General features: G+C 31.2%; 1 protein-coding gene across 1 annotated transcript in view; it reads left to right on the top strand.

Moving 5' to 3' along the window:
- Positions 1-20,556, top strand: part of LOC145672437 (uncharacterized) — a 273,840-nt gene that overhangs the window by 149,858 nt on the left and 103,426 nt on the right. Inside the window, exons 14-17 of the mRNA XM_081741594.1 lie at positions 784-1,015; positions 3,891-4,022; positions 6,469-6,681; positions 11,772-11,932. Of these exons, the coding sequence (XP_081597720.1) occupies positions 784-1,015; positions 3,891-4,022; positions 6,469-6,681; positions 11,772-11,932 (738 nt within the window). The remainder of the gene's footprint in view (positions 1-783; positions 1,016-3,890; positions 4,023-6,468; positions 6,682-11,771; positions 11,933-20,556) is intronic.

Raw genomic sequence — 20,556 nt, 5'->3', positions numbered from 1 at the left:
GAGTTAGTTAGTTAGCATAATAATAATAATAATAATAATAATAATAATAATAATAATAATAATAATAATAATAATAATAATAATAATAATAATAATAATAAATATTGCATTTTCTTACAAAGTTACGCTTAAATACAGTAGAACCCCTCTAATCCGTCACCTTTGGGGCTGGGGGTATGGCCGGAACGCAAAAGAGGTCGGATTACCAGAAAATATAGAAAAATACGGATTTATAGTGAAATAAGCAATCTCTGAACTCAAAAATAACTGGATTGTTCTCTACAGTAAATACAAACGAAAGTAAGCACTAGAAACTGCCCAGTACAGTACACAAAACACGCACAACGAAAGCAACGATACATGACATCGCGGATCACTAAAGCGGACAAGCGATAGCACGAAGTAAACAATAATGTCATGACGGCAGTAAACGACACTGGACCTCATGAGTCACCAACGAGTCTGGACAAGTTCGGCTCGAACACGGTCGGATCATCCGGAATGGCGGACCAGCCAAGGATGGACGAGAGGGGTTCTATTGTAATTTACAAATTCAAGTACCGTGAAGGTTCACGGAGCGCATTACTGACGTAAGTAGGAGGTTTATTGTGCAGGTGTAAAGAACACAAACTATTACAAGAATTGTCGCTTCTGCTGTAAGAATCCCAGTGTGCCAATCTACATTCCAATCTGACAAAAATGCTGTAAAATGCAAAATGTGAAGTTTCTTCAATTTGTTCCAATAGAAAGAAAAAAGAAAGTTATAAATGTCTTTCTTTACAGAGCCAAATTTCAAGCATTAGTTGAAGAAGTGAATCTATTTATGTCGAACTGTGTTGACTCTGACCAACTGAAGCACCGAGTTAATGCGTATCTTGACACGCAGTGGCAATATAATAAAGGTTACGTACTATTGAACAATGAAGGTATATTTTGGGATGCGAGTGGTAATATCCAAAAGCGTTTGCGCAAAGAAATCATTTTGCCAGTCCTGAAAAAATGTCCTCTCTTTGATGTAAGCAATATTTATGTATATATTTATTGATATATAGCAAATAAGATTAGACTTTTTAAAAAATAATTAAAACTGAACTGTAGATATAGAATAGGGGCACGGTGATTCAGTGGCAGAGCGCTCACCTCTGGTTTCATTTGCTAAAGTTTGAAGTCCCGTCAGCATCGGGGCTATATGAGATTTGGTCCTACAGTTTAAGGTGGAAGCACCGTAAAATATTCAATGCTCCTACCTAGAATCGAAAGCAGGACCAAGTCCACCGAAGGCACGTGTGCTAGTCACTATCCTAGCGCACAGAGCTTGTTTAACCCTGTGCAAAGGACTCCTGGTTCGATCCCAGAACATGTGTGATTCTGGTGGATAATACCGTGTCCGTAGCTTTCCTAAGGGTTCTCTCATTTCCTTCCACATTTTTATACCATCAATTCATTCGTAATAAATCATTTTCATGAATCATCCTTATTATTTAACATACGTAGGAGAGGGTCGTAAAACTGAAATATCTTAGTTTTAGTGACTATAGGCTAAAATGTGAAGGTTCAAAGTCGACGTGTTCAGTAGTCTTCGTTTTCTATCTGGAATAGATCTATTTAGGTTGTGCTAACTTGTTCTGGGAACCGAACCGCTGTACAATCCCAACATAAAGTTACGGTCACGAAATAAAGAATTTTGTCTTGCCAGTTATAGGAGAGAAGGAAAATATTTCCAACCTTGTCCACATAATTTAACTCCATCGAAAGACCTGCTGCTTTAACCTGAGTTACGTATCGCTGGAAAAGTGGACAAAGGTAATTTTTTCAAACTGTAAATTAGAGGTTCAAATTCTTCGTAGAAATCATTTTCTAATAGTCAGTCCATTAGAATGGCATCATCTTTTCACAATTATGTGATAGTTATTGTAGTTATGCGCGTGCCAAAGTAGCCCAAGTCTTCGTTTCAATAAATTCACTATTCGGCAACTTGGTTTTGAATATTTTTTTCTCATATAAACGGCATACACAAAAATGCATATATTATTTTTTAAGTTTAGCTTATAGTATATTGTACATGGCAAAATTATAATTAGGTATCTTTATTGGGTAATAAATATAAATGTAGCGCCACAGTTTCGCGAAAAATGCAAAATATTTATAGAAGTATAAAAAGATATGTATTAAAGGATACCACCAAACTTATACATTGTAAATAATAGACCTTTAAAAAATCAGGAAAGGTTTCATTTAACTTTCGTCAACTTTAGGAAATAAAGTCTAGAAAACATCTTCCTACATTTTCGCATCAAGAAGTGCACATGACAAGCATTTTTGGACGACGATGATTATTGACCTCTAAAGAAAGAGATCACTTATCTGTGACATGTAAGCAACTTATCCTCAAGTACTTTAATTTATAAAGAGCTGTCTTTTATATCTTATTGTTTCTGTCTCTTACGTGTGTGAGATGAATAAAAGTGGATTTGGTTGAATCGCCTAGAACTTCACGGCACAATTAACGGAAAGAAGATGCTCGTTTGCAACAAGAAGAACGCATTGACCGTATTTACTCTCTTTTAAAAAAGTTTAACATGATCTTATAATCTAAAGAGTATTTTCCTTTATACTTCTGGGTTTCGTGAAGTTCAAGGTAGACACAGACTAGATTATCACCCGACATTGAAATCTTCATTGAAAAAAAACTCAGATTAAACACTCATTTGATAACTACCTCTTGCATGCTCTTTAGATACCAGGAAGGGTGATCGGGAATCAATTAGAGATATCTTCTCAACAGGTTAAAGCAACAGAATTCTTCAGGCCTCAGGTCTCTTCATAGAAATGTCTTAGAATAGGGTTCCTAATTCTAGGGTAAAAACACAGAAATATTTTGCCAGTATGGCTTGAAGTCTTGTCCATTTGAATCCTCACCTGATTACCGTCTGAAGTGTACAATTATAGGATGTCTATCCGAAACGGGTATCACAGTGGATTCCTGGAAGTATTTTACATTTACTTCTAAGTTTTTATTGATTTTGCATATCAGCAACTTCCCCAAATAACTGTATCTCACGGCAACTATAAATCCACACTGGAAGCTATCCGAGTAGTGGAAAACAAAGTTGGCATTGTTGCCACGACATGTTAAATGTAACCACCACCAAGGAAATGAATTTATTCTTAACACACATGTGACTACTGTTTGCCATTTGGACTCCATCAGGTCCTTTTCACAACTTTTTCGTTACACAATGTGGCACAAGAGCAGTTGATGTATGTGGGCCTTATGGACGCACCTCAAACAGACTCGTTTGCAAACGGCTGTGTTCATAGTTGAAGATGCCCGATTGAATGCTGGCTCATCGCACTTGGATCGATGGATTTTCCTCGGACGCCAATTAGCGGATCCCCTCAGTATTGTGAAAGACACTTTCTTCGGAGTTCTTTTCCTGGTGCTTTTCGTGGGCGAGTATTTTCTCAATGTCCTGGTTTGTGTATCGAGTCACAAAAGCGTTCGCTGTTATCATTCCGAGTGTAAATTCATTTTCTCAATACTGTTCTACTATGCACATGCAGGAAAGCCGAGTATAGAAAAGAGATAGAACTCATCCTTCCCATTAACGGTTTAATTTATGAACCATTTGACGACACTTATGCGCGAAACTCACCTATCTACAACTCCATTCTCGATTGGAGAATGGATTGTCATTATTTCTACAATTTCCATTTACTTTATTGTTTACTAGAACAATTTTCCTCCATAGAATTGCCAGTCGACTAAAGTTAGCACTATGCAGGAATTTTTTTTTTTACTTCTGGTGAGATTATTACTTATGATATTTCAAATTAGAGTGTATTTGCTATTACAACGAATTTTATGTTTATTTAATTTTCTGTTTTAGATAGAAGATGAAACCTTGCTGCAAAGTATTGCATCTATAGTAGAGATTTCCGTTCTTCCGCCTGGCGAGATTGTTACTTACAACGGAAAAGTTATCGAAACCATGTTCATTATCAGAGAAGGATATTGTAGGGTGAGCAACATTATTCCCTTACACTTAAAATTATTTGCTTAGTGATTAAAAGGTAATTACCATTATTGTATCCTCACGATCAAAAGCTCGTTCCCACCCATCGCCTTGCAGAGTACACGTGGCTACGTGTATGTGACCACGCATTGCGTATAGGAAGGCAAGGTTGTATAAGAATCTGCAAAAGAGTTAATAATTTGATTAAAGAAAGAATAGGTTAGTAGTTGTATATAAGTACAGCTCAGATTCGTAGCATCAGTACAATATCAGTAGGATGAAACGCTTTCAAAGTTTCAACTGGAAGTGCAATCGTAAAACGACCATTAGGAAGACTTAGGTGCAGATGGGAAGAAAATATTAAGCTGGTTCTCGAAATAAGAATAAGTAAATAAGAAATAAGGAATAGGAAATAAGAATAGAAAGTAGAAACTGGATCCAGTTGGCTAAAGACATAAGTCAATGGAGACCATTTGGGAACTCGACATTGAAACTCCGGACTCCATAGACCATAGAGTTAATTAGTTAAACTCACATGATCTGGATCCCCTGCGCTCTAGTCACCGTGCTTCTGTATAACAGCTTTAACATTGAAGTTCTGTGTCTCCACGGGCGGTTCACGTTTTGTTTTTAACATTCACTAGTTTATGTTAAGCTTGATACGAAGAACGACTTCCAACTCGGACAGATATTTAATTTTATAACTAAACAAAATATAGTACCCGTACTGTTTCTACAATACTTGTGACTATCCGGACTTCATACTATCCAGCTTAATTCCAGAAAAGGAAAGAACAAAAGAAAATAGTCCGTAATAAAATGAGAAATAATTTTTGAACGACCTACTGGACTTGGTCGTTCATAAAACGCGACTTAGCCATGTGAAAGTAGTCATCTATCCAGGACTATTTAAGAAACTAAAGACTGTAAGTTCCAAGGATGTTATAAATAGAGGATCTGCCCATATGTATCTTCATCCTATTAAATCGGTGAAGCCAAAAAGCAACGGAGCATCGGCACGTCTGATTGGCTACTCTCGTTTCTACCATTGTCTGATTGGCAACTTTCGTTTCCGCCATGATTGTTGGCTCAAAACATTGTCATCCTATTGGGCGGAGTGGGCAGAGTAGGGGTGGCGACACTGTGACGTATGGCTTCAAGATTTTGTTGTAAGGGCACATCCTTTATTTTATAACATCCTTGGTAAGTTCTGACTCATTTAGATCCAGCTTTAAACATATGTGCAATTATTTATCAATGAACAGCAATAAAGGTTTAAATAATTTATTAAAAATTAGGTCTACGTTTTACATTAATTTTTGTTTATTTTAAGTTTGTATACATGTACAGTGTACATCGTTTTATGTTTTTTGCAATTAGATTAGACATTATAAAATTTATCTTAGAATGTACGTTATATTTTTATTCAAGGACTTCCTTTTATTGTAACACTTTTAAAACTATAATATACAGTACATAACATATATACGAGATGTGTTGAAAAAGTATCGAATCTTTGATTGGCAAACAAACATTTATTGATATGGAAATCCGAAACACTAAACCCTTTCAAAATAGTCTCCTTGATAATTCACACACTTCTCCCGGAGCTCCCGCCATTGTTGGGAACACTTCTGGAACGCATGTTTTGGAATGGTGAAACCACGCCGTCGCAATCTGCATGATATCTTCCCTTGACTCAAATCATGTCCTTTTTAATGGGATTATTCAGCTTGGCAAATAAAGAAAAATTACACGGAGCTATGTCGGGTGAGTAGGGAACCTGATGACATACAAGAATGTTGTGTTTGGCGATGAAAGCCTAACTTAAATTTCGCGGACACTCTCCTTATGCCCAAATTCTCGTTTAAAATTGAGCCTACCGATCCGATTGCATGGCTTCCGCTTGAGTGTCGCCAAGCTTTTGGCAAAATTTGATGTAATTTCTCTCCCAAGATTTTCTGTCATTCTACCAAAACAAAAAAAAAAAAAAAACAAACAAACAAACAAACAAACTAAAATCCTACGACGCTTTCTGCCGGCATGAAAAAAAAATCACGACTACGTATGAGTGTCCCCGCTACATCTACACTGAAGAACGTCTCTCACGCTTCATTGGTTTACGCGCAAAGAAATAAGTTTCGATATGCTTTTGATTCGATATTTTTTTGAACATCTCGTATATGAAAGACTGGCCAGTGTTAAGAGGTCAGAAAATATGAACAAAAGAGGGTTTTGTTATTTTTTTAAAAAAAGGGCGCATTAAATAGTATGGATGGGACAAGAAGTGAGTAATTATTATAGAACTCGAGCCTATCACTTTTTTTTTTTTTTTTTGTTATACAACCTATTGTTCCTCCATATTAAGCCAGATAGGTGGAAGTCGACTGTATTTTCTGAAGAATCAAATGTAAACTAACTATCGAGTATCACCTATTCTTGTCTTCCATAGATGATAGTTTACTATAAGAATAATGCTAAAGAATCACGAGTTTTGGGGCCTGGAGACTATTTCAACGATTTGGAGATGCTGTTTGAACTATGTGGATGTATTACTGTACAGACAATCACACATTGTGAGTTATACACAATTGACCATAATGCTCTTCTGTCATGCTCTGCAGATTTCATGGGGGACTTAAAATCAATTATTCAAGATTTTGACGTAAGTATTAATAGTATGATACCCAAGTGTTCATTCACTAGTCGGGTCCAGATACTCAAGATTTTACGTATATATTTTTAATCATTTTTGGCATGAATGTAATGATAACAGGTGAAAACACATGTTGTATTCTGAAAGTAGATTATTCAAAATTATGTTAAGCAATAAGAAATAAATCTTAACATAAATATCCGTAATTTAGAAAGTACTAAATTATCATACCATCATATCATATTATAAAAAGCAATTTGAGATATCTGCATCAACATGGAAAACAATATTTACTTATAATTACTCTTCGTATGGTATAGTTTTAAGCGTTCTGCAAAGCAGCGAGATACCTTATAATCTGGATACAATTAACTATTTTCTTATCTAGAGGGTTGGAATTAGAACAGCCATTAAGATATTAAGGTTTTTTTTTCTCAGATCGCGCCTTTCAGTTTCTGCATCTGAAAGTTTAACTGAAACAGGATTATCATCATTGCAATCTTCTTTTGCTTTATTTTTTTTATTCATTTATTTCTTTTCCTTTTGGACAAGGATGGACAGGGACGAGGAAGAGGAAAATTTGACGAAGCCACAACACTAAGAAACAACAAAAGATAAATTTTTGACACAAAATCAACAAAAAGAAAAGGATAAAATAAGAAAATAAAAAAAATATTTTATAAACTCCTAACTACCTAATATTAATTTATCTTCCAACTTTCCTATTCTATTCTATTCTTGATTCAAGTTTAGCTTACTCCAGTCTTCAATTGTTTCATCATCGTTGCCTTTATCATACTTAGACTTTCTTGTAGGTTTTTTCACCTTCTTCATTGGGTCTAGGTTTCACCTGTATGATAGCCTTTCCATCTATCTTTATATTATCATATTCTTCATTGGGTCTAGGTTTAACCTGTATGATAGCCTTTCCATCTATGTTTATAGTATCATCTTCTTCATTGGGTTTAGGTTTCAAATGTATGATAGCCTTTCCATCTATCTTTATATTATCATCTTCTTCATTGGATTTAGGTTTCACCTCTATGATAGCCTTTCCATCTATCTTTATATTATCATCTTCTTCATTGGGTCTAGGTTTCACCTGTATGATACCCTTTCCATCTATCTTTATATTATCATCTTCTTCATTGGGTCTAGTTTTCACCTGTATGATAGCCTTTCCATCTATCTTTATATTATCATCTTCTTCATTGGGTCTAGTTTTCACCTGTATGACAGCCTTTCCATCTATCTTTATATTATCATCTTCTTCATTGGGTCTAGTTTTCACCTGTATGATAGCCTTTCCATCTATCTTTATATTATCATCTTCTTCATTGGATTTAGGTTTCACCTGTATGATAGCCTTTCCATCTATCTTTATATTATCATCTTCTTCATTGGATTTAGGTTTCACCTGTATGATAGCCTTTCCATCTATCTTTATATTATCATCTTCTTCATTGGATTTAGGTTTCACCTGTATGATAGCCTTTCCATCTATTTTTATATTATCATCTTCTTCATTGGGTCTAGGTTTTACCTGTATGATAGCCTTTCCATCTATCTTTATATTATCATCTTCTTTATTGGGTCTAGTTTTCACCTGTATGATAGCCTTTCCATCTATCTTTATATTATCATCTTCTTCATTGGGTCTAGTTTTCACCTGTATGATAGCCTTTCCATCTATCTTTATATTATCATCTTCTTCATTGGGTCTAGTTTTCACCTGTATGATAGCCTTTCCATCTATCTTTATATTATTATCTTCTACATTGGGTCTAGTTTTCACCTGTATGATAGCCTTTCCATCTATGTTTATAGTATCATCTTCTTCATTGGGTCTAGGTTTTACCTGTAGGATAGCCTTTCCATCTATCTTTATATTATCATCTTCTTCATTAGGTCTAGGTTTCACCTGTATGATAGCCTTTCCATCTATCTTTATATTATCATCTTCTTCATTGGGTCTAGTTTTCACCTGTATGATAGCCTTTTCATCTATCTTTATATTATCATCTTCTTCATTGGGTCTAGTTTTCACTTATATGATAGCCTTTCCATCTATCTTTATATTATCATCTTCTTCATTGGGTCTAGTTTTCACCTGTATGATAGCCTTTCCATCTATCTTTATATTATCATCTTCTTCATTGGGTCTAGGTTTAACCTGTATGATAGCCTTTCCATCTATCTTTATATTATCATCTTCTTCATTGGGTCTAGGTTTAACCTGTATGATAGCCTTTCCATCTATCTTTATATTATCATCTTCTTCATTGGGTCTAGGTTTCACCTGTATGATAGCCTTTCCATCTATCTTTATATTATCATCTTCTTCATTGGATTTAGGTTTCACCTGTATGATAGCCTTTCCATCTATCTTTATATTATCATCTTCTTCATTGGGTCTAGGTTTCACCTGTATAATAGCCTTTCCATCTATCTTTATATTATCATCTTCCTCATTGGGTCTAGGTTTCACCTGTATAATAGCCTTTCCATCTATCTTTATATTATCATCTTCTTCATTGGGTCTAGTTTTCACCTGTATGATAGCCTTTCCATCTATCTTTATATTATCATCTTCTTCATTGGGTCTAGTTTTCACCTGTATGATAGCCTTTCCATCTATCTTTATATTATCATCTTCTTCATTGGATTTAGGTTTCACCTGTATGATAGCCTTTAGATCTATTTTATATTATCGTCTTCTTCATTGGGTCTAGGTTTCACCTGTATGATAGCCTTTCCATCTATCTTTATATTATCATCTTCTTCATTGGATTTAGGTTTCACCTGTATGATAGCCTTTCCATCTATCTTTATATTATCATCTTCTTCATTGGATTTAGGTTTCACCTGTATGATAGCCTTTCCATCTATCTTTATATTATCATCTTCTTCATTGGATTTAGGTTTCACCTGTATGATAGCCTTTCCATCTATCTTTATATTATCATCTTCTTCATTGGGTCTAGGTTTCACCTGTATGATAGCCTTTCCATCTATCTTTATATTATCATCTTCTTCATTGGGTCTAGGTTTAACCTGTATGATAGCCTTTCCATCTATCTTTATATTATCATCTTCTTCATTGGGTCTAGGTTTCACCTGTATGATAGCCTTTCCATCTATCTTTATATTATCATCTTCTTCATTGGATTTAGGTTTCACCTGTATGATAGCCTTTAGATCTATTTTATATTATCATCTTCTTCATTGGGTTTACGTTCCACCTGTATGATAGCCTTTCCACCTATTTCTATTTTCTTCTTTTTTATTTTTTACCATTTTTTATTTTGGTTTCCTCCTGTACGATTTTTTAAAAATAAATGTTATTACATTCTCCTAATAGAGAATGTTAATATTTGCACCACTGAACTCAGCATCATTATTGCACACTTACACGTAAATAAGCACTACACATTCTTGTATGTGAAAACACAATTTTATCATGATGAAAAGAATACACCACTATCACCACACTGCCCACTACATCACCCATACACTTTTCTCCGATCGATTTCCTTATTAATCCTAAGCGAAGTTCGTTATTTCAGTTTTCCACAATTAACTTTTATGGTTCTGATGCCTAGTGCAACGGCTTGAGGTCCAGAACACACTCGGAGCACTTAGTGCGCAAGATACGGGTCCTTAAATCTCCCGAATTCGGAATTTTTTTTGGGATAATATCTCTGGAACAGTAATGGTAAACATTTTGGTACCAATAGTTACCTGTAGCCACTCACAAACCAGTAGCCAGTTGACCAGTGGTCACCCGTTACTGTTTGGTACTAAAATTTTTACCTTCCTCTTAAGTATTGACGAACGCCGATATAATCTCTCTATGACTTACAGTTTCCGAGATATGGCTCTTTAAAATACCCGAAATTGGACCTTTTTTTTCAATATCTCGAGAACGGTGTGACCAAAAATTTCCATAACTTTCTCAGATAGTTTTTAATGCTCTAGCGAATAGAGGGCTCAAAATTGAAAGAAATCGCAAATAATAGACACACACACACACACACACACATATATATATATATATATATATATATATATATATATATATATATATATATATATATATATATATATATATATATATATATATATATATTCAGTAACGAACTTATTAAGTTCGTTAAAAGTAAAATTTGTCATCGTATTTGATACGTTATTTAGACTAGTAACGCCAACTGTGGCTATTAATGGAACTATCATTTCAACTAAAGGAAGAAGGAATATCATAACACGCGTTATACTACATTCCAATAATTTTGACGACAGCGTAGCTGTCAGTTAACAGCAGTTGTGTGTTAGTTCTTACTACTTATTTCTTACAATAATAATAATAATAATAATAATAATAATAATAATAATAATAATAATAATAATAATAATAATAATAATAATAATAATAATAATAATAATAATATGATAATTGCCGCAAATGTTTATACATAGTTTGTAAACACACTATACAAAGAAAATGGCTATAATGCCCTTGTTCCCACCTGAACCAATGAATAAACAAGAATTTTAGGAATGATCCAAAAAAATGGATCAAAAGATTGCGAATTTGGCCAAACGTTTTAGTAATGATCCAAAAAAATACATCAAAAGTTTGAGATCTTAGCCAGGGTCCACACAATTTTCGAATGCTACTAAATCGAGTTTTCATATTTTCTACGGAATAAGCACATCACACTGAGTTAAGTGATAGTTTGGGTTTGGCTACACTATATATAGTTCTCTCTCCAGATACAAGGCGTAAAAGAAAATTTTTCATCGAAATATATTGGATTTTGGATCAGGGGCCACAAAATTTTTGAAAGGACCCTAAATTGAGTTTCCGTATTTTCTGTGGAATAAGCACTTCATACTGTGTTAAATGATAGTTTGGGTTTGGCTACACTATGTAGTTTTATAGATATATGATGTACAAGAAAATTCTTGATGGAAATATACTGGATCTTTTGATCCAAAACAATAAAGCTGAACTTGTAAAAAATAAAAGTAGTAACTTAACAATAATACAAAAATATAACATTATTACTATATTAAGTCTCTTTATATATTTTCTCCAGGATTTAAGGGTATTTGTACCTACAATTTCCAAAGAGGTTCATTATGATTTGCACAACGTACAACAAGACCATAGAAGGTCTATAGCGAAGTTCTTAGGCAGAACACGTAAACAAAATTACATCAAACCTTTCGAAAGGCTCAAACGCTTTAGTTGGACCAGGTAACTAAGGGCTTCTGTTTTATTAGTTTTTTAAATACTTATGTAATGTAATGCAATGCTTAGGTGTACGGTCAACAGCAAAAGTATCTCTCCTTTGACTGCTGTAACTTCATTAGGACAGGTCCAGTACTGATATCGCAAGCTCCTAGACAGATGCAACCCAATTTACACATAAGATCTGAATCAGGAGGCAGGTCTGTATCTACGGGGTGCATGGGGACCGCCCTCCTAAATTTTTACTACCCCATAAAGTTTTCACGATAGGCTTTCAAATGAATTATTGTATGGTGATAAACTATAATATGTTTGGATCGGGTCCTCCCTAGCTTCTACCGGTACATTTTCGGGCTGGCTACGGGCCTGCCAGGAGGCGATATTCGGCAAGCCTGTGGACCACTGAAACAGACGTTGCTGTAGAGTTGATCAGGAGTACACCTACATAGGAGGCCAATCGGTCCAGATTCCCCTTCTCCAAACTTAGCAAGTCAACACATATATTCATACACTCCGTAAATAAAACTATACTTGTTTAGCAGATAAATTATATAGCCTATGTAGTCTGAATATTTTCATCTTACACTTCATTTGTACTCTTTCTTTACTTATAAAAACAATTTATTTCCATTTTTTGAGAATATAGGTAGTAGTACTTAAGTAAACTCAGAAAACAATTCCTTTCAATTTTTTTTTTTCAAATTAAAAAAACTGATTTGTCACACACTGTCAACAACGCAACCCAGCGACATAACTTAGTATTCAGAGTGAAAATACAACAGATTGCGTTTGTATCTTGTATCAAACAGGCGATCCAAGCTTATGTTTAATTTAAGAATAATTTGGTTTCCGCATTGTAGCCTTCGTCTATCAACACCAGAGGTGACCACTTGGAGCTAACCTCACGCTCACAAACTCATTTCGACCTTACGCTCACTCAACCTCACCAGTCTGACCTCACGCTCATATAACCAGCTTGACCTCACGCTAACATCACCAGTCTGACCTTACGCTCACTCAACCTCACGCTCACAACATCATTCTAACCTCACTCTCACTCAACCTCACGCTCACATAACCAGTCTGAACTGACAATCACTCAACCTCACGCCCACTTCGTGAGGTTGAGGTCGAGTGAGCGTGAGTTCCAAACTCGTGAGCACCGACCTCATGAGTTTGGACACCTTTGGTCAACACCATCTCCATAATATAATTCTTTCAATAGATAGTGAAATACATCGTCTCGTACTCATCGTTACGTGATCATATGTATTCTTTTATTAAATAAGAAGCTTCCATGCTCCACGGTCTTCCGCTAACCTCTTCATCTTCACGTACGATTTCTCTGTTTTGATATCGTCCATTAATTGTAGTCTCCTTCATTCTCACCTTCTCTTTCCTGCCACCATACCCTCTAGGACGTCCCTCATGATACAGTTCCTTCTTAGTCAATGTCCCAACCAGTTTCTCTTCCTCTTCTTAATAATACCTAAAATTGTTCTTTTCTTCCCCAACATTTCTAACACTCTCTCATTGGTTTTCCGCTCGACCCACCTAATTCTCTCCATTCTCCTCCACATCCACATTTCGAAAGCTTTCATTCGTTTTTCTTCATTCGGTGTGAACAATCCCGGGTTCGATTCTCGGTTGAAGTACTCGGTCAAAAAAGCGTGAAAAGCTCTTTCAGGCCAGCTATCCTGAATAACGTTTTACTGGATTTTCTCCATTCACACAAGGCAAATGTCAAATGGTAACATATAGGTCCCAGGTTGCTTCCTTCCTTTTCCCAATACTTTCTTCCTTCCCTTTCTCCGGATAGTGTGCTGGCCGAGAGACGTCATCCTTCAAAACCTGACGGGTTAACATAATCATAGATGCCAAAAGCCCAGAAATCTAAATCCTAAATCGTTTTTAATCATTTTTACGTAATATCCATGTTTTTGGGCCATATACGAAGCATTTTGTAAGTCTTTTCTCAAATCTTTATTCGAAGTCCTACAAAATAGACTTTTCTTTCTCCTAAAGGCTTCTTTTGCCATTCCTATCCTTGCTTTTAGGAATATAAGGTAATGTGAGCTGATAAAAGCAGAACACCAAATGATTATGGATTTCATTATGTCCTGCAAAGATTTTTTTAACATTTAAAAAAATGTTGAACTGTTAAGAGATGCAAAATCTTCATTAAAATATAATTAAAAAGCAACAAATATTTGTGTGATATAATTGGTTGACTGGATTTGAGTTTAACTTCGCTTTCAGCACCGAGGCTGTATGAGACGAGGGCTTACAGCTTAAAGTGGGACCCAAACTACATGAGCTCCCACTGGAAATTGTAGTAAACTTCTAGTTGTTTTATGTATTGCAACTATTTTTAATGAAACTTGTCAAAATGTCAATTAAAATTATTCTACGTTATTATATAAAATTATTTCACGTTATTATATCAAAAACTATTCTACATTATTTTACATTATTATATGAAAAGTATTTTAGATTATTATATGGAAACATTATTATATCAGAGTTATTTCAATTTATTATTAGAAAACGTTATTATATGAAAAGTTATTAAATATAAATTATTTTACGTTATTATATGAAAATGATTTTATGAAAATTATTCTACCTTATTATTTATGAAAATATTATTATATGAAAATTATTCTACCTTATTATATGAAAACGTTATTATTGTATGAAAATTATTCTACGTTATTATATGAAAACGTTATTATTGTATGAAAATTATTCTACGTTATTATATGAAAACGTTATTAAATGAAAATTATTCTACGTTATTATGTATATGAAAATTATTACACATTATTATATGAATATTATTCTCAGCTATTATATGGAAACCTTATTATATGAAAATTATTCTCCGTTATTATAAGAAAATGTTATTATATGAAAATTATTCTACGTTATTATATGAAAACATTATTATTGTATGAAAATTATTCTACGTTATTATATGAAAACGTTATTATTGTATGAAAATTATTCTACGTTATTATATGAAAACGTTATTATTGTATGAAAATTATTCTACGTTATTATATGAAAACGTTATTATTCTATGAAAATTATTCTACGTTATTATATGAAAACGTTATTATTGTATGCAAATTATTCTACGTTATTATGTACAAGTATATGAAAATTATTACACATTATTATATGAATATTATTCTACGTTATTATATGAAAACGTTATTATTGTATGAAAATTATTCTCCGTTATTATAAGAAAATGTTATTATATGAAAATTATTCTACGTTATTATATGAAAACATTATTATTGTATGAAAATTATTCTACGTTATTATATGAAAACGTTATTATTGTATGAAAATTATTCTACGTTATTATATGAAAACGTTATTATTGTATGAAAATTATTCTACGTTATTATATGAAAACGTTATTATTGTATGAAAATTATTCTACGTTATTATATGAAAACGTTATTAAATGAAAATTATTCTACGTTATTATGTATATGAAAATTATTACACATTATTATATGAATATTATTCTCAGCTATTATATGGAAACCTTATTATATGAAAATTATTCTCCGTTATTATAAGAAAATGTTATTATATGAAAATTATTCTACGTTATTTTATGAAAACGTTATTATTGTATGAAAATTATTCTACGTTATTATATGAAAACGTTATTATTGTATGAAAATTATTCTACGTTATTATATGAAAACGTTATTATTGTATGAAAATTATTCTACGTTATTATATGAAAACGTTATTATTGTATGAAAATTATTCTACGTTATTATATGAAGACGTTATTATTGTATGAAAATTATTCTACGTTATTATGTACGAGTATATGAAAATTATTACACATTATTATATGAATATTATTCTCAGCTATTATATGGAAACCTTATTATATGAAAATTATTCTCCGTTATTATAAGAAAATGTTATTATATGAAAATTATTCTACGTTATTATATGAAAACATTATTATTGTATGAAAATTATTCTACGTTATTATATGAAAACGTTATTATTGTATGAAAATTATTCTACGTTATTATATGAAAACGTTATTAAATGAAAATTATTCTACGTTATTATGTATATGAAAATTATTACACATTATTATATGAATATTATTCTCAGCTATTATATGGAAACCTTATTATATGAAAATTATTCTCCGTTATTATAAGAAAATGTTATTATATGAAAATTATTCTACGTTATTATATGAAAACATTATTATTGTATGAAAATTATTCTACGTTATTATATGAAAACGTTATTATTGTATGAAAATTATTCTACGTTATTATATGAAAACGTTATTATTGTATGAAAATTATTCTACGTTATTATATGAAAACGTTATTATTGTATGAAAATTATTCTACGTTATTATATGAAAACGTTATTAAATGAAAATTATTCTACGTTATTATGTGTATGAAAATTATTACACATTATTATATGAATATTATTCTCAGCTATTATATGGAAACCTTATTATATGAAAATTATTCTCCGTTATTATAAGAAAATGTTATTATATGAAAATTATTCTACGTTATTATATGAAAACGTTATTATTGTATGAAAATTATTCTACGTTATTATATGAAAACGTTATTATTGTATGAAAATTATTCTACGTTATTATATGAAAACGTTATTATTGTATGAAAATTATTCTACGTTATTATATGAAAACGTTATTATTGTATGAAAATTATTCTACGTTATTATATGAAAACGTTATTATTGTATGAAAATTATTCTACGTTATTATGTACGAGTATATGAAAATTATTACACATTATTATATGAATATTATTCTCAGCTATTATATGGAAACCTTATTATATGAAAATTATTCTCCGTTATTATAAGAAAATGTTATATGAAAATTATTCTACGTTATTATATGAAAACATTATTATTGTATGAAAATTATTCTACGTTATTATATGAAAACGTTATTATTGTATGAAAATTATTCTACGTTATTATATGAAAACGTTATTAAATGAAAATTATTCTACGTTATTATGTATATGAAAATTATTACACATTATTATATGAATATTATTCTCAGCTATTATATGGAAACCTTATTATATGAAAATTATTCTCCGTTATTATAAGAAAATGTTATATGAAAATTATTCTACGTTATTATATGAAAACATTATTATTGTATGAAAATTATTCTACGTTATTATATGAAAACGTTATTATTGTATGAAAATTATTCTACGTTATTATATGAAAACGTTATTATTGTATGAAAATTATTCTACGTTATTATATGAAAACGTTATTATTGTATGAAAATTATTCTACGTTATTATATGAAAACGTTATTATTGTATGAAAACTATTCTACGTTATTATATGAAAACGTTATTATTGTATGAAAATTATTCTACGTTATTATATGAAAACGTTATTATTGTATGAAAATTATTCTACGTTATTATATGAAAACGTTATTATTGTATGAAAATTATTCTACGTTATTATATGAAAACATTATTGTATGAAAATTATTCTACGTTATTATATGAAAACGTTATTAAATGAAAATTATTCTACGTTATTATGTATATGAAAATTATTACACATTATTATATGAATATTATTCTCAGCTATTATATGGAAACCTTATTATATGAAAATTATTCTCCGTTATTATAAGAAAATGTTATTATATGAAAATTATTCTACGTTATTATATGAAAACATTATTATTGTATGAAAATTATTCTACGTTATTATATGAAAACGTTATTATTGTATGAAAATTATTCTACGTTATTATATGAAAACGTTATTATTGTATGAAAATTATTCTACGTTATTATATGAAAACGTTATTATTGTATGAAAATTATTCTACGTTCTTATATGAAAACGTTATTATTGTATGAAAATTATTCTACGTTATTATATGAAAACGTTATTAAATGAAAATTATTCTACGTTATTATGTATATGAAAATTATTACATATTATTATATGAATATTATTCTCAGCTATTATATGGAAACCTTATTATATGAAAATTATTCTCCGTTATTATAAGAAAATGTTATTATATGAAAATTATTCTACGTTATTATATGAAAACATTATTATTGTATGAAAATTATTCTACGTTATTATATGAAAACGTTATTATTGTATGAAAATTATTCTACGTTATTATATGAAAACGTTATTATTGTATGAAAATTATTCTACGTTATTATATGAAAACGTTATTATTGTATGAAAATTATTCTACGTTATTATGTACGAGTATATGAAAATTATTACACATTATTATATGAATATTATTCTCAGCTATTATATGGAACCCTTATTATATGAAAATTATTCTCCGTTATTATAAGAAAATGTTATTATATGAAAATTATTCTACGTTATTATATGAAAACATTATTATTGTATGAAAATTATTCTACGTTATTATATGAAAACGTTATTATTGTATAAAAGTTATTCTACGTTTTTATATGAAAACGTTATTAAATGAAAATTATTCTACATTGTATCACTTTACAGAATTCATTTCTATGATTTTATATTCTTATTGCTACATGCTAACAATAGATTTAGAATATATCATTATTCATCCAACTATTAGTCTTAGCACTTTCTGCACCAGGAAATTAATAAATAAGTTATTGTGATAAGCCTCGCAACAGCATCCTCAAACCTTCGCCGAGATTATTCTACGTTATTATATGAAAACGTTATTATTGTATGAAAATTATTCTACGTTATTATGTACGAGTATATGAAAATTATTACACATTATTATATGAATATTATTCTCAGCTATTATATGGAACCCTTATTATATGAAAATTATTCTCCGTTATTATAAGAAAATGTTATTATATGAAAATTATTCTACGTTATTATATGAAAACATTATTATTGTATGAAAATTATTCTACGTTATTATATGAAAACGTTATTATTGTATAAAAGTTATTCTACGTTTTTATATGAAAACGTTATTAAATGAAAATTATTCTACATTGTATCACTTTACAGAATTCATTTCTATGATTTTATATTCTTATTGCTACATGCTAACAATAGATTTAGAATATATCATTATTCATCCAACTATTAGTCTTAGCACTTTCTGCACCAGGAAATTAATAAATAAGTTATTGTGATAAGCCTCGCAACAGCATCCTCAAACCTTCGCCGAGATTACAGACAAAAGATCTCCTCCAGTTCCTTACCAGAGGGTAGCGTTCCCAAAACTCATGCAACGTTCCCTCTTTGTATTGCCATGCTGATGCGTTGCAGTAGAAAAGAGGTTGCTCTAGCATCTCCTGACGATAAAGAAATGCGGTGACCAAATTCTTTTATAAAGTTAAGGCCTTCGGGACCCCATGAATCACCCGATTCAATAGCTATAGCGACAAAATGATATTTGTCGAGTAAATTGCTATACTTCCTGCGTTTTTCTGTTTCTCGGCGAGCAGCCACGTTGCCAGCTTGTGCTGAGGAAGAATGTAAATTTGAAGGGGCGAAGGTGTCGGAACAAGTAAAATCCCATAGAAGTGCTTTTCCTTTCTTCCACGGTATTAGGGTCATACCATCTGGCCTCTTGCCGTCTGCACGACTGCATCCCAACGGTTCACATATAGAAGGAACGCCTGCTGAAATTAGTGCCCTCATGATAATGTCGTTGACGCTGGAGTGGCGTGAATGTCTGCCCGCACTATTGGCACATAACAAAAAGCAAAGAAATATTTTGAAATATTTGGAAAAATTACTATCCTGAAAACACTTGTTCTACGTCTATCATTTATAGGAAATGATACATTATTTTGTATTTTTGATTATAATATAATATAATTCTACATTGTTATATGAAAATATTATTATATGAAAATTATTCTAGGTTATTATATTAAAATTATTAGACATTATTATATGAAAACATTGATATATGAATATTATTCTACGTTGTTATATGAAATTATTCTCCGTTATTATATGAAAACATTATTATATGAAAATTATTCTACGTTATTATAAGAAAATGTTATTATATGAAAGTTATTGTACGGTATTATATGAAAACGTTGTTATTTCGAAAATTACTTTACGTTATTATATGAAAATTATCTACGTTATTATATTATTTGTTAATTGTAAATTTTGAATATCACATTTCTTCTCCTTCTCCTCCGTAAAAATGGTAAAATCTTTCTTTTTCTCACTGAAATATCTGCCAACCCTATCTGTATTTATATTTGACATATCTGTGTTTAGTGCGTAAAAGGTGTTAAGTCTAAAATGTTCTATATATTTGAACTTAAAAATCTTTTTATAATACTTTGTGGGGAACTATTTATGCAGAGATTTAAAACATTCAAAACTTTGCCAGCAGTGTAAAGTGCTTAATAAACTTTGTTTTTTAAGACTTTGCACAAGCAGAAAATTTTCAATCCCAATCTTAGTCACATGACTACGATTTATGGTTTTTGTACTTAACACCTTTTACGCAGCAAACCCAGATATACTTTAGTGCTGGCAACACTGACTGAAAAACGCGGAAACAGTGTTAACTCTTTAGCGATTCA

This window comes from Thermobia domestica, chromosome 16 (genome assembly GCF_964235325.1).
Source record: "Thermobia domestica chromosome 16, izTheDome1.hap1.1, whole genome shotgun sequence".
NCBI lineage: Eukaryota > Metazoa > Arthropoda > Insecta > Zygentoma > Lepismatidae > Thermobia > Thermobia domestica.
This window is presented reverse-complemented; position numbering and strand designations above follow the sequence as displayed.